The sequence below is a fragment of the Dipteris shenzhenensis genome, chromosome 3, assembly GCF_047967505.1.
Source record: "Dipteris shenzhenensis isolate YYH24624 ecotype China chromosome 3, Dip_SZ_1.0, whole genome shotgun sequence".
In the NCBI taxonomy this organism is placed as follows: Eukaryota; Viridiplantae; Streptophyta; class Polypodiopsida; order Gleicheniales; family Dipteridaceae; genus Dipteris; species Dipteris shenzhenensis.
This window is the reverse complement of record NC_141598.1, coordinates 56,204,809-56,220,688: the sequence shown is the minus strand read 5'-3', so window position 1 is coordinate 56,220,688 and position 15,880 is coordinate 56,204,809. Positions and strand designations below refer to the sequence as shown.

General features: G+C 43.5%; 1 protein-coding gene across 3 annotated transcripts in view; it reads left to right on the top strand.

Annotated features, from left to right (window-relative positions):
- LOC147904037 (acyl-CoA) overlaps nucleotides 1-15,880 on the top strand; it is a 110,597-nt gene that overhangs the window by 67,649 nt on the left and 27,068 nt on the right. For all 3 annotated transcript variants that reach the window (XM_087370140.1, XM_087370132.1, XM_087370148.1), the window contains exons 7-9: nucleotides 1,544-1,610; nucleotides 1,775-1,825; nucleotides 9,960-10,012. In XM_087370140.1, coding sequence (XP_087226266.1) covers nucleotides 1,544-1,610; nucleotides 1,775-1,825; nucleotides 9,960-10,012 — 171 coding nt within the window. The remainder of the gene's footprint in view (nucleotides 1-1,543; nucleotides 1,611-1,774; nucleotides 1,826-9,959; nucleotides 10,013-15,880) is intronic.

Here is a 15,880-nt window from a genome sequence, read left to right as displayed (position 1 = left end):
AATGTGTATCCCTCTGCTCTACTGAAATGGTCCCCAAAAGGGTGGATCTGTAGAGAACTGCTGCTACTCCTGATCCTCGTACTCCCCCTGTGTCTCTAGTCTCATCTCTGTAAGCAAACTTCCATGTGTACCTAATGACAATTGGTAGTGGGCGCTCTGGACTCTGATGTTTCTGTATGTAAAAGACTAGGTCGCGACCAATGTCTGTCTCTAAGAGCAGGATGAGACAATGGTCCCGGTGATCGAGCTAGATAGATCCTAGAGAGAGGTTACAGATTTCTACACTTTTGAGTCTACCCGTTAAGGAGGAGAGATAGATGTCCACCTCCCTATACCCTAGGGGTGTGAGCTGGGCTCCAAAGCGATCTAAACGCTTCACGAACCTGGGTTCTTGATTGAACAAGTACTTCAAATAATCAATTGGGACCCATCTTTTTGTAGACTCATCAAGTTGATATGCAAAACTCACGATGTAGTCTTGCATGTACTTGATGAGGTCTTCAAAATCGTCTCGGGCTCCCAAGTAGGTGCCTAGGACATCTATGCTCTTATCAAAGACTGGAAATAACTCATCCTCTCTATCAATTAATGGAGTATAAGAGATGAAATTATGGAAGGCAGACCTAGCAGAATCCATGGTAGTTTGGTAGCTAGGAGAACTATGGCTATGATAGTGAAACTTTGAAACTAAAGTAACTTTATAACCTATGAGAGCTAAGTGGTCTAGCGGGATGAGACGACGACATGGAGAGGTGCGGCTGGAGATGTAGAGACAGACCGGGGCATGATGTCCATCCCATCGTAGCTTTACTCAAGGGAGATCGTCCGTCGACCAGAGGGGCCACCACCATGAATATGGCCCACCAGATACAGAGATCAGGAGACCCACACACCCCGGCAAACACAGATACGAGATATCTTCACAGCTCATAGGAGAGTCGCCCTTTCACAGGGTTATATTTTTCGATCTTGAGTCTGAGGAGATTCTTGTTATTTTCTTTTAGCGTAGGGCGTAGTATTCTACAAAGGGCCTTAGTGAGCCCTTTGTTTCAGCCCAGAGTGGCTTGTATGTGTTACTTCTTGTAATGGTACTTTGTCTCATAGGCCCGTAAGGATTTTAGAACATCTTTCTTTCTTTTCTAATAGAGTCCCATAGATTGTCGATAATGTGGATCCACCATAATGTTATACTAGTTGCTTGGATTCTTGTCACTCCTTTGTGAAGGGACTTGAGCCAATTTACTCTTGTGCATGTAATATCCAGGTTTCTTGTGAGCAATGTACTTTTATTATTGTCTCATCCCTTATCATGCTCATTGTTTGACTTTTATTCTTGTTAATTTGTTAAGAAATTAATAACAGTGGGTAGGAAAAACTTACAAAAACTAGAACTTTGGAGGTCATAGTTCACTGTTGTTAATGAATGTGTAGAGCTAGGAGGGTATGTTTCAAAGATTTCAGATATTCACCAAGCTTTCTTCTATATGAGATGACTTTATACTTGAAGGCATTTGATTATGATGTTCAAACACATTGTCTGCAGCTTTGATGCCTTTTTAATGGACTTGAAGCAAAGCAAAAGGAAAAACATTCGACAAGAACGCAAGAAGGTGGTTTTAATGATCCCTGTGCTTCTATCTGCAAAGCAATTTTTTTTTTTAAAAGTGAATTTAAGTATGCTATATTCGTTCACAATTTTGATATTAATGCTTCTATTATTGGTGACTTCTTTGCTTACCTACCTGGCATATGCTTCTTTTTGTGTGTTTTCTAGGTGAAAGCACAAAATCTGAACTTCAAGCATTTGTGTGGTGATGACATCAAGGTAACACTTCTCTCTCTCTCTATATATATGTGTGTGTGTGTGTGTGTGTGTGTTGGTTTTGCCCGTCCTCTTGTGAGTTCCTGGATTTTCTTCGATAGTGGTTGAGAACGAGATTCCCGACTCGTGCTTTTGGGAAATTCTTCTGGGTCTTTGGTTTTCATCCGCGCACTCAGGAGTTTGATCTTTTCTTTGTTTGGGTTCATTATTGGGCACTTTGGACTTTGTGGATAAACAGGAATTGTAAAGTCTTTGGTGATCCAGCATTTTCTTTATTTGCTTTCTTCAAGCGTTCTCTGCAGCAATCCTGATTGCAGACTCGCTACATCAATCATGATGCATATTTAGCATATACAGAGATTTTCAGCTGATGTAATTTCTAGCTCCTCGCTTTGAGGTGGCTTTTCTTGTAATATAAACAATCATGGCTTTCACTATAATAAAAAGTGTGTGTGTGTGTGTGTGTGTGCGCGCGCGTGCGTGTGAAATCACCACCCCTGCTTTTGGCTATTGGAGGCCTACTTAGTGGGATTTTCTCTTGGGAAGTATTGAAGGCAAAGTCCGAGTTTGCCCTCTCGTCTCTCAAATTCTTTTGGATTGGAAACATCTTCTATCGCATTTGGTTTGACATGGACATGACTCTTTACAAGGCAATTCTTTCAGAGCTGAAAGTATTCACTGGTCCCGAGCTTTTTCTCCACCATTGGCATTGCAAGAGTTCCATTGCCTGCTGGAAAATATGGCTTGGGGATGCGTATGCTCCACTCTTTTCAGCCGGTTCCGCCTCTAGAAATTCAAGACAGGCTTCAGGATTGGACTCTTCTGCCATTAAATTCATCCATTCGTTCTTTGAAGCTGTCTCATATTACAATGTATTCTTTATATAAAGTTCTATTTCCTCCACCTTGGGTGTCAACTCGAGCATATCAAATGTGAGTCAAATGGTGGCGGTGACACTTGAGGCAGATTTGGCATTCCAAGCTTCCTCTTCGACAAAAGATCATTTTTTGGCCCATTCTATCGGGCGTTTTTCCTTGTGGACTCTTACTCTCATGCCAACGTATTGCTTCAGCTATTTGTCATCGTTGCTTGGCACCCAGAGAGTTTGTTTCTCATATTTTCTGGCGTTTCCCTGACACATGTGACTTCATCGGCATTCTTCAACAGAGATTGTGTTTATGCTTTCCTCATACTACTTTCGGTAGGTTCTTCTGGCTTTTTGGGATTTATCCTCGCCGACCGGAGTTTGACTTGTTCTTTTCCGTTATTGGGCACTTTGGACTCTCTAGCTCCAAACACGATCTGCAAGAAGACTTGAAGACGGGCGAAGTCGCATAGTAAAAGGAAGAAGGTACTAGGTAGGGAGTAGGAAGGGGGGGGGGGGAGGAGCGGAAGTAGAGAGGATGGAGAGAAAGATGCTATGGTGTGGGAGAGGGGGGAAGTGCTACGAGCAGGAAAAGGATTGAAAAGCATGCAGAGCATTATGTATCCACACTTGGTTAGGAGGTGGGAATTTCTTTATGTAATTCATTTCAAGCAATAAAGTAATCTCATTTTGCAACAGTTTATTTTTTTATAAGGTCGATGTATGTATGTTGGTTGATATTATATTGTCCATGTTATTCCCTACTACTTAGAAATCTGTGTGAGATCTGTGTATAAGTATGATGGTCTTGTTTTTCAATACATGTTTATGAATAATGCAAGATATGGGGAAAAGTTATGTTTCTTTCTTGTATTGTTCCATAAGCAAAAGATGGGAATAGATGAAGATGGTGCTCTTTTTGAGAGTGGTATATTATTGTGTACTCAAAACATTTGTAGGCTGTTCTGAATGAGAACTTAGTAGGATATGTGGAGAGTAATTACAAGGTGTGGTATATTATGATATAGTCAAAACATCTATTAGGGTGTTTAGAATGAAATTTTATAGGATGTGTGGAGAGCTACTTTCACTATCTCTGTTTCCAGAAAGAAAAAAAGAAAGGAAGGAAGCTTTATTAAAAGTCTTCGAAAGTCCGAAGGGTCTATGAGACTAAAAGAACTTGGTAAATGAACTGAAGGGGCGGAGCCTCAAAGTAAGTATCAACACCCATGACAAATACAAAAAAGAGCAATAATCATAACGATACCGATACACAAAGGGAAATTCTTGGACTCATGGAGAAGATGAGGCTGGTGACATTGTGACGGTCATCCGGAAACTAGCAGAGATGCCAAGCCTAAGGGGAGGGGTCGGCGATGTATGAGGATGCGGTGGCCATGAAGCCTGTGCTGGAGCGCTGATGGCTGTTGGTATGTGTAGTTTGTTGTAGTCTCCTAGCTATGGCCCCTCCGATAAACAATTACCACTATTAGTCCCATCGGCCATGCTTTTGATCTGGTTAAGTATGGAGGGAACGTCTCCTAGTCTAATATGTACCTCAACCCACTGGCAAGTCTGCTGTATCTCTCTCTCTCGCTCTATTGGTCGTTGGATCTGCCATCTCCCTGGGCCCTGCTGATCAATGTTGTCTGGCTGGAAGAACTCAATGATCATGTTTTGGGTGGAGTTTTGGCTGTATTTTTTGGTCTAACCAATGTTGCCTCTCTACAAAGGCCAGATTATATGCAACTTTATACAGGTTGGGGGGGATCCAAAATTGCTAAAAGAGAGAAGGGAAATTTTGATAAGCTAAGGTAGTGGATTAGTGCTAGAGTTTGTGGGGAGGCCTATGCCTGCATTGCCCAACTCATTTGTACCTTGCAATCAAATTGAAATCTTCTCCTCCTTGGCATGGGTAGGTTATGGAAGAATCCAAAAACAAGGAGGCTAAAATCAAGGCAAGATGGAGGCCCACACCAAGGATGTGTAATCATAGTCTCTGCAGTGACGAGTTCTTCTGCAGCAACGGGATGTTGCCCACAAGGAGGGAAAATGGGCGGTGGTCCGAGATGGTAGGTTGTTGACCCGCACCCGTCGGGCTCCCACCCGTACCTCCTAGGGGGATGGGGCCTATGAGACTCAGGTTTCCGAGACTCTAGACTGCACCATTTGGAACTGTAATGGTACCTTATGGTCAGACCCAGGGAACTTCTCGGAGTCTTATACAAGACAAGACATAGTCTTTTACACGGAGACAGCCTAGAGCGTCCACTACCCGATAGTCAGTGGCTACACATGGGAGTCAGCCTTCAAGGATGAGAGGAGGGATACAGGAGGAGTCCGAGGATCAGGCGGGGTCGCATTATTGTACAGGTCTTCCCTCGCTGGAGCCATCTCCATTGAGAGAAAAGACGCACACTCCCGATTCATGTGGATCTGGATCCGACACACAGACACCCATGACCTTTTCATAGCAATATGCTACTTTCCGCCAGACACATCCCACTTCACCAGAGTGGCACGAGAAGAGGGTGAGACATCGCCATATGCACCCTTACATCAGGATATCCCAGACCTTTCAGCCCGCGGGGAAGTTCTCGTTGTTGGGGACTTCAACGCCAGGACGAGTATGCGACAGGCACCACTTCTAGACTTCCAAGACGACTCTATCATGCTGCCAGACGTGGACCTAGATGGAGCAGGTATGACCAGGACCTCATCGAACCGACACGGGCCTGTTACACCATATGGACACGCGCTCCTTGATTTGGGTAGGATGCATGATCTCATCATCTACAACGGGCTCGACCTATGGCCCTCCTCAGGTGGTTTTACTTGCTTCCCACACGGGGGGGGCACTAGTGTAGTAGATTACATCATGGGATCCCCTACCTTCACTTCATGGGGGATCCCATGGACCCAAGTAACTACAAGACTATCATGATTGGACATGTGATGTCCAAGATCTATGCAGCTGTATTGGATGCATCAGTCAGCCTATTCGCAGAGATGAGAGGGCTCAGAGCAAAGGGTCAAGCCGGTTTTAGGCAAGACCATGGGACTATGGATCACATACTCACACTCAGGAGTGTCATTGAGGAGGCCAGATCACAGAAGGAGAGGGTATACTGTTGCTTTGTGGATTTCTGCAAAGCCTTTGACACAGTACCTTGAGCTCGTCTTATCACACGCCTACAGACACTGGGATTTGATCAGGAGATCATTTGGGCAGTCATGGCACTGTATGAGAGAGTCTCAGGCCGAGTTCATACAAGTGTAGGTTGGAAAGATGAGATCCTGAGTACCATAGGGGTCAAACAGGGTTGTCCCTTATCACCGACCTTGTTTGGCCTCTACATTGATGAGCTTGAGACTTTCATGGGGACGTTCGGAGGGACCGGTTTCTCACTTGCTGGGATCATCATCAGGATTCTTCTTCATGCAAATGACGTGGCACTCTTGTCGTCCACACCCGAGAGGCTCCATCGACACCTAGATGCAGTAGGCTTTTTGTTTATCCCATGATTTAGAGGTCAACCTTGGCAAGACCAAGGTCATGATCTTTAACACCTCTCGAGCAAACATGCAACGGAAGCAGTTTACTTTTACTTTGGGTGGGTCACCAGTTGAGATCGTATCCTCATACACTTACTTGGGGGTCGTCTTCTCCGACCCGATCTTCACGATGAGACCAGCGATGCAGGCCAGACTAAGCAGGGGACACGCCTCACTGGCTTGGCTAGAGAGATAGTGCTTTCACTCCCACTTCCATGACCCTCGGACCAAGGATCTTCTCTTCGACTCCTTGGTCCGACCAGCCGGTATGTATGGCAGCCCTTGTTGGGGGCCTGACATGTCAGAGATAGAGTGGACACGGGTGGAGCGCTTGTAGATCCTCATGCTCTCACGGATGATCCGGGGGAAACCGTTTGTATCACATCACATCATTCAAGCCGAGTTTGGTGCTTCTCCACTCCAGCTAGATGCAGCCTTTCAGACCATCACATATCTACACCGGATTAGATCATATGGGGACTGCACATCAGGGAGACAGAGGTTGCCATGGTTGGCTCTCGATTCCTCCATGAGGTTGGCAGCAGAGGGAGACGAGCGATGCTGGTATGCACGGACTCACAGATGGTTTGTGAGACTAGGGTTCCACATCGATAGGATACCTCCTTTTCAGTACAATTTAGATGCCCCTCCGGTACTCCCACCCACCATCCCGATTGGGCCACATACCAATGAGGTCATTCAAGAGGATCTCTTGCAACTACACACCTTTAGGACCTGGTTGGAGCCGAGGGAGCTTCCAGTGAAGCTGAGTTTCTACAGAGATTACTGTCTTTGCATTTCGGAGGAGAGATTCATCACACCACCGGGGTACACTGAGCTTCATATGCCTCACTCACTATAGATCTCCATCGAACAGTTTCGGGTATCATCACACCGTCTCCGCATAGAGAGCGGCAAAGTAGAGGGGAATCCTAGGGAGCATCGCTTATGCACATTGTGCGACTGTCAGGAGGTTGAGTCGGAGGAGCATTTTATTTTCAGGTGCCTAGTGTACTTACGAGATCCGAGGTCACTACCACTGCCTCTTCAGAGACGGCTCCGGGCTCCTTTCCAAATTCCTCGCCTACCCAGATCAGAGATGTCTCGCGGCCTTCATTCACGAGGGAGTCCGACATAGAGAGTACTTACTCAGGCGACGGGGCTTGGCCACATCATCAGACACCTCTCAAAGCAGGATCACAGAGTTCTTCCTATCGAGTGACATTGATCGTCCAGTCTCTAGCCACCGACGTGACAGAGACCCCGACCCGCGGACGATCGTAGCACGACACACGAGACATCGAGGAGACACACAGATCACTCTGGGGGACCTCCCGTCATTGTTTAGACCCGAGATACGTCCCAATGGAGTCACGGTGGCTCTGGTCGTGCGTCAAGGCTCGTCCAGGAGACCGAGATGCACGGCACCCCTTGACGGGCACCAACGTCCCATCACCGGCTATGCACCAGTGTCCCATCACCAGCGTCTCAACCTCAACACGATGGGGGTTAAAGATAATGCAACATGCCCCTTAAAGATAGCCAAAAATACATAGATGAGAAGTTTGGGGGTGGGACAAGTCCACATTAAGAATGCCTGAAGAGTGGGATGGGATGATACATGAGAGACACGGCTGATTATTAAGTTCATAAGTGGAAAAACAAGACAGAATGCCTTGATTAAAAGAGCAACCCTAAATAGGGGCTCCCATATTAATTAATAAGGTCCTCAAATAGTTGCAAATTAAGCAACAAGAGGAGACCCTCAAGAAAGTCACAGAGGCTAGGGTTGAGGGCAAGTGGGCTGTATCCAAGACTAGAGGATTACCATTGCTAAATAAGGGTACACGGCCTCTGGGAGCATTGCCTTTCGGCACAAAAACATGACTCTATGTCCTCACGAGGCCTTTGTCGAGATTTTCTAAGGGAAGTATCTCGTAGTCTGGATTGAGACACACAAGAGCCTAAAGAGAGGATTACCCATACTTTCTCCATAGACCTTCGACAATGCCAGCATTTCCAGAGAAAGAAAGAAAGAAAGAAAGTCTATTAATGTCCATAGGAGACCAACAAGTCTATGGGACAACAAAAAACCATCTAGTGCATCTGCTTTAGGGAGGGCACATGGCAGGTCCCAGGGAGTGCAAAAGCAACCCCAATTATTTAGAGTACCTACATAATAGTCTGAAAGAGTAGTTAGCCATACATCAGTTTAAGATTGAGAGTCTTGTGGTTTGGCTTTAAACTCTTTGATTAGTGCTATGACTTCACGGTAAATTGCCCACTTTCCATCCTTCCTAGCAGCCCTGACTTTGGCTAATTCTGTTGCCTTATTCGTCAATTGAGCTCGTGTAAGTTCCTCAGCTACCCATATCTTTGTCCCTTTCAACTTGTAAGATTGTCGAAGAAGCTTGATCCGTAAATCTTGCAACTGAAGTGTAAGAGGATAGCATATCCCCTGGAGTGCCGGATATTAGTTGCCCCATCGTCATCATCATCATCATCATTATCATCATCAACTTTCCATTCAATATTAGGCATGGCTGCTTTGACATGTGCTAAAGTCAAACTGAAAGAGTCATGATCTTTGAACCATCCTTCAGGGAGCCCCCCCACTCTAATCTTCAATGCATGATCGTGTGGGTGTCCCCATTCCTCGCACTTTGTGAGGATATCCAAATTCCAAAGCTACATGCAGCAGGGCCTTCTCCTCCAAGTCTTCATCTAAGAAGGTTGATTTGATATCCATCTGCCACAGGTATTTGGGCTGCTACTTTTTTGTTTGCCTTCTTTGGGCTGCTATAATTCTCAAGTTTCTTTTTTGGCTTCGTTGGTTGTTGTTGCTGCTCCTTTTTAAAACCTGACCCCCACACCTTTCTAGAAAATCCAGCTATGAAAGTCGAGATATATTGCTCCCCCCCAAAAAAAAGCAACCGTCTGTTAGAAGCTTTGAGAAAGTACAAATTCAGCAGTTCATGAGGTGCTGAAATGAAAGGACGGTAGCTGTCTGCAGGCCCCGCCTTTAATAGTTTAGCTCATGGCCAAGATATCCTGAAGGCAGGTGCCTACAGCCAGGGGGGAAGGGTATACAACTAGTGGATCCCTCTATCTGTGAGCGTATAAGAAATGCCTGCAGGCCGAGTCTTGCGGAAATGCTCATGCCTTTCGGCAGTCTTCTTGGAGTCCTCTATGCCCCTTTCCTAGATGTTTCATGGAGTATAGATGATATCTCACCAAATTTTTAACGAGGGTGGCTGTATCGTGTCTGCTCCCCCCCCCCCCCTCCCCCCAACTAGGCTGCATCAGGCTACAGATGTGCCAGGGTCATTAGGTGAATTTTGGAATGTGATTGCAATAATTTCTCACCTAGCATCATTTAGATACTGCATAACATTCTCATTACCCCTCATTGCAGTTTGTAGATTAGTCCTCCTATCATGCATCATCATGGGATAGTTCAATTAGCTATGGCCCTTAGACAACTTGTTCATTGGAGGACAGTTGGCAGGCTGTCTAGCAGGGGGTTGAGGACATGCACAATGCCATTATTACGAAGGTGCAAGATGACTGTTTTTTCTCTCTTTTTTGAAATAGTGTTCATAGGCATGCTTTTGATTTTAGACAGCTAAGTGATTGAAAATAGTACAATGGATGGAACTCACAATGAAGTGGCCTAAGCTACAAACATGATATTTGGATTTTTGTTTTTCCATGCAGGCACATCATTGGGATGCTTTTTATGCGTTTTATCGCAACACAACTGATAACAAGTAAGTGGTGGCTTTGTTAATTTTCCAAGAAAGAACCTTCTTGCTAGTAGGTAAACAAATTTATGTAGTTTACAAATGTGTAGGATGTTAGAAGATTTTCATGGAGAAATCACAAAATCCTCACCCTAGTGAACTGAGAGCCAGTAAATTTCTTCCTAAGATATTCAATTAATTGCCTTTCAACCTCACGTTCTTCTGTTTGACCAAGTCTATATGTTGGTTTACAAAGAAGGATAGATTCAGGAATTATGTCTATCTTATGATCTAGATCTCTCTCGGGTATAAAGCATCATGCAAATCACACAGAAAAACATCTTTAAATTCAACCATTAAATAGTTCACAGAGATATATCTCTCATTCTTGTTAGTGTAGAAGTTGTTCCAATTTCATCGAACAAATAAAAGGAGAGTTGGGTACCTTATGTTCTCTTTGAATCTAGAAGACTCTACCATCTTTTTCAAATATAATCGAGTTATTTAAATAACTCTGTTGCAAGCTATGCTCACGACTACACAAGCATTCTCGAACAAGAACACCATCAATTCTACGAAACTCCTAATCTTTTAAAGTTCATCAATTCTCTTCAACTTAAGGACCGCCTCCCTATAGTTTTCCCTCCCCATAGTTTCCTATGTACTAGACTAGAGTGTTTTTTCCCATGCTACAATTATCGCAAGCTTTCCAAGCCCTTTCTAGCTCATTCTTAGGTAAGAATTCTTTTAGGAAAGTTTTCTCAAACTCAGCCCAATACTTTGGGATCCTATCAGTTTCCCTGAGGCCCATCCACCATTTATATGCTTTGTTTCCAAGGGAAAGGCTTGCTTCCATGACTTGATTTTGAGGAGGAGTATTCATGAGTCCGTGAAAGTCTTGCCACTTCTGCAAGAACGTGTTTATGGTGTCCTTGATTCTTCCTTTTTCTTCCCCGTTAAATATTGGTGGTTTTAATTCCTTAAGAATATTCGAGGTTTCTTTTAGGCGAGAGGTACTCACCTCAATTTTGACTTGCGAGGAGTTGGTGGTTTTACTTCAGGAGTTACCAATTGAAACTCGGATAACTTTGAAATGAATTCAATTAGATTCTTTAATGAGCGATTAATAGACTGTAATTGTATTTCTATGCTTTGTGTTCAGTTTTCTAGTTTTGTGAATTCCGAACACAGAATTCCATAATCACCATAATGTATATCCTCCATTTGCATAGTATTCTCATGAGTTTCCTCATGTATTTCCTCTTCGACTTTCCTCATGTATATTTTCTTTGCCGTTCCTCTTTTCTTCCTCTCCTCGCTCTCGCTAATCACTTTATCACTTTCTGAAGTTGTCATTTTAAAATGAGAATTTTCCAAAAATTATCAAGCAAAGAGCTTTCTAACATAGAGAAGAATGTGATGCCCACTTCCCTTGTATTTGTTCGAGGCCTTGAATTTTTCTTCGAAGTCAGGTCGCTCTTTTGCTTCACGAGTGATCTTTACTTTATATGCCAATCCGCTAGGTCTGAATCTCCTCGACTCGATCTTCTATCTCTTTCTTTAATTTTTGAGAGGCTAAAAATATTGGGGTGATTTAGGGAGACCTGAGCAAATTCAGTGGGATGGACGTGATGCATAAGCACATGCCTTGATTGCTCTTTCGGTAAAAGGGGTTATTATCCCTCATATATGTTCATGCAAGACATCTAAACAAGCATGGGATCAGCTGGCCGCCTTATATCAGGTACAGAATGAGGCTAGAGTAGCCTATTCCACAAGCAAATGAAGGACTTAAAGCTTGAAGAGGGTGGTAATATGAATGCCTTTCTTACCAGTGTTAAGAGCAGTTGGCAAATATTGATGAGGTAGTTCTAGAATCTCAGCTTGTTCCATGATGCTTGATGGATCGCCTGATTCATACCAGGGCTTTGCCACTACTCTGCGGTGCTGGCCATGGGCAATGCCAACCACTACACTTTTGACCAGTTGGTTGTCCTTTTGTTACAGGAAGAACAAAGCCGTGTGAATAGAAATGCTTCTATGGCTAGTGATCAAGCCTTTGCCACTTAACATAGAAACAAGGGAAATGGGAAAGTCTCAGCTGATAAGCCCCCGCATACACATGCTGGTCTCATTCCTCTGATGCATCTTCTTCTGGAGAGAAGAAAAAGAAAAAGAGATGTAACTATTGCACAAAATCTGGGCATGACATCACTGAGTGCAAAAAGAGAATTGCATTTGAAAAGGAGGAGTCGGGTCTTGAAGTTTCTGGTGCTCCTAGTCTAGATGACAATAGGCATGAGACTGCCAATTTTGCAGATGATCAGCATTGGACTTTTCTTGTTACTTGTCAGTACAATCCTTCTATTCATGATGTCTGCATGACAGTTTCTTATGGTTTTGATGCATGGTTTTTTGACAGTGGTGCTAGCAAGCACATCACTTCCTGCAAGAAGTTATTACCTTACTTGCAGATGCACCAAAGAGGGGAACAATTACATGTGCAAATAATGCATCTTATTCAGTAAAGGCATTGGGAAAGGAATAAGGGGTCAGAGCACAATCCCAAGCAGGTTTCGGCCTAAGCACTCGAAAGTGGATCATTTAGTGGCCATTAGAGCTGCACCTGAAGGAGCCAAACAAAAGAAAGAGGTTGTCTATTGTTGCTTTGTTGATTTCAAGAAAGTATTCGATATAGTACCGCATAGTAAACTCTTGAAGCTCCTCTGAAGCTCAAAGAAGCAACATATTGACTCTATGAGAGAATTTTAGCAGAGCTAGCACATCTGCTAGTAGATGGATCATGTTCCAAGGGATTAGCTGTCACAAGCAGCGATATAGGGGTGAAGCAAGGATGCCCCCTTTCTTTGGCCTCTTTGTTGATGATTTGGAAGAGTGGATGAAAATGTATAGCAAGGAGGGAGTGCAAAGTGCAGGATATGCTTCGCTAATGCTTATCTACAGAGACGATGTTGTATTCTTCGCAAAGAGCAAGGGGAACTTGCAAGCACGTTTAGATGCTTCAAGAGGATTCTGCAGACACGCAGGAATACAGGTCAACATAGATAAGACAAAAATAATGGTGACTTTAGATGCATAGTTTCCAAAGAAACACTAGTCACAAGGTACCAAGTTTTGCAAGGGAGTTGTTACAATTGGTATGCGCCTACAATTACAAATGGAATGTATGTGTGGAGAGGAGAATTCTAGGAGGAGTGAACGCATTAGCCTCCAAAATAAATCCAGAAAATCACATCTGTGGAATTGGGAAATGAGAAAAGTCTATACACTATGCTTGTGTAGATAATAATCCTTTACAAATGCCTAGCTTGGGCACTTGGACTCTCTAGGATTTACTGGGAAAGAATAGAAGTGGTACATAAATGTTTCCTAATAGGGGAGTTAGGGGTTGAAGTATAGATAACCTACCCATCTTATTGTTTGAAATAGTTATGATACCTCTAGAATGGGAGGCAATGTGTCAGTTCATGGCCTACCTCAACAAAGTTGAGAAAATGAATGCCAGTAGGATACCACACAAGGTAATGGAAGCTATGCAAAGTGGAGGATGTTATAGGGAGGGGATGAAGTGGATGGATTCATGGGGTGTAACAGCTGCTGATATACCAGCAGATGCATGTGAAGTTAGGGAGATAGTGAGACAGAAAATGCTATAGAAGCTATGGCACAACCTAGGAACAAAAATGCAGTTTCACAAGCAGGAAATTAAATCAATGGACAGCTACGAGATGCAAAAATACCTCGGGGAAGACATATCAATATTGAAAAGGCATTTAATCTGTAAAATTAAAACCAATTCAGAAGTGGAGAGAGGTGACCCAGAATTCCAAGGGAAGAAAGGATCTACAAAATGTGCCCCATACGGGAGGTAGAGAATGAGCAGCATGTACTCCTAAAGTGTAGAGCTTACACACACATCAGAGAACGTTATGAGGACAGCAAAAATAACTTGAAAAATCTGCTGGAGCAGCCAGCAAAAGAACTAGAAAGTCACATAAAAGAAGTCTTAGAGCACTGCAAGAAGGTACTAGGGCTAGCCCATAAGCTAGCTCATCAGGTACTCACTACATAGTAGGTTTTGTAATATCTACTGTCACTAGACTTAAGGGATCACTATTAGTTAATAGTTATCACCAGTCCCATAGATCGTGAAGGCTCTCACATGGGCTTTAATAGGATTATATGATCTCTGTGTGTGTGTGTGTGCACGTGCGCATGTTTGTACACCTTTGGGTCAGTACTCTACAATAGCTGGTTCTATGATGAGTTAAGGTTTTATTTTGACAACCCAGATTCGAGACCAAGCATCATCTTCCGAGTAAGGCAGAGATGATATGCAGCCTGTCCGTCAGAAGAAGAAAGCTTCTGTTTGCCACATGGATAAATTACCCCCCTTTCAGTATAGGCTTGAGGTCCCTTATGTTCCGCTTACTTCCCACGAGGCTAACTAGGTTATCTTGGAAGATCCCATATAGGTATACACCTTCAGGACCTAGTTAGCGCCCAGCAAGCTTCTTGTGAAGCTCAGTTTCTGTAGGGATCACTGCTTATGGATATCAAAGGAGGGCTTCATCGATCTGCCAGGATACACATAAATCCACCTCCCTTTCTTTGAGGATGTCTATGGGGCAGTTCCATGTTTCATCACACCAACTACGCATTGAGAGTGGATGGGCGGAGGGCATACCTAGAGATGGTCGCATCTGCGCTCTCTGTGATCTATAGGAGATTTAGTCAAAGGAACGCTTTGCTTTCAGATGCCCTATGTACTATGAGATCTGAGGTCATTAGGGATGGATTCAAACCACTCTCTATCCTCTTGTGGCACTTGTATCAGATATGCCCAGCGACTTTCATTCATGAGGCCATACGACATAGAGACCAGCTGCTCAGTGATACGTTCTAAATCGTAGAGATTTCAACTGAAGTATTACTGCACTCTGACACATAGAGTACTGGATATCTATTGAGTATGCAAGCTTTGTAGCCTCCTGCTCCCAATCGTATATTTGTCGCTTCAACCAAAACCTACTACTAGAGCAATCCGTTGACAAGATATAGTTGCCTACGCCATTTGTCATCACTTGCTTACTCTTCATAAATAGTGCTTATTCACTCTGATACCAAAAATTATATGTTCCTATCATTCATTCGAAAGATATAACTTTTTACTTGCATCGACTAAGGAAGAGGTTCAAATATTTTCATGACTATTTTCCTAAACTTATCAGTGTATTTGGTTGTTGATGAATTCTTCAATAGGCGACTTTCATTCATGAGGCCATACGACACAGAGACCAGCTGCTCAGTGATACGTTCTAAATCGTAGAGATTTCAACTGAAGTAATACTGCACTCTGACACATAGAGTACTGGATATCTATTGAGTATGCAAGCTTTGTAGCCTCCTGCTCCCAATCGTAGATTTGTTGCTTCAACCAAGACCTACTAGAGCAATCCGTTGATTAGATATAGTTGCCTACGCCGTATGTCATCATGTGCTTACTCTTCATAAATGGTGCTATATCACTTTGATACCAAAAATTATATTTTCCTATCATTCATTTGAAAGATATAACTTTTTACTTGCATCGACTAAGGAAGAGGTTCAAATATTTTAAAAGAGAAGAGTGATATATTCCATTCAAAACAAATCATACAACAGTTGGGAGAGAAAGTACTCTATCCCTAGCCTCAACAATGTGGCAAAAAAGCCATGGTGGTGGACTAAAATGCCACGACATCCCAAAAGGGGTCAAATGAAAAAACAAGGAGCAGTCCCATGTCCTCATGAAGGATATAAGTCTCCCATGAGCTGCCAAAGAGGTGCCTGTACACCGCTCCCATTGACTCCTGAGAGTGAAGATAATCTCCA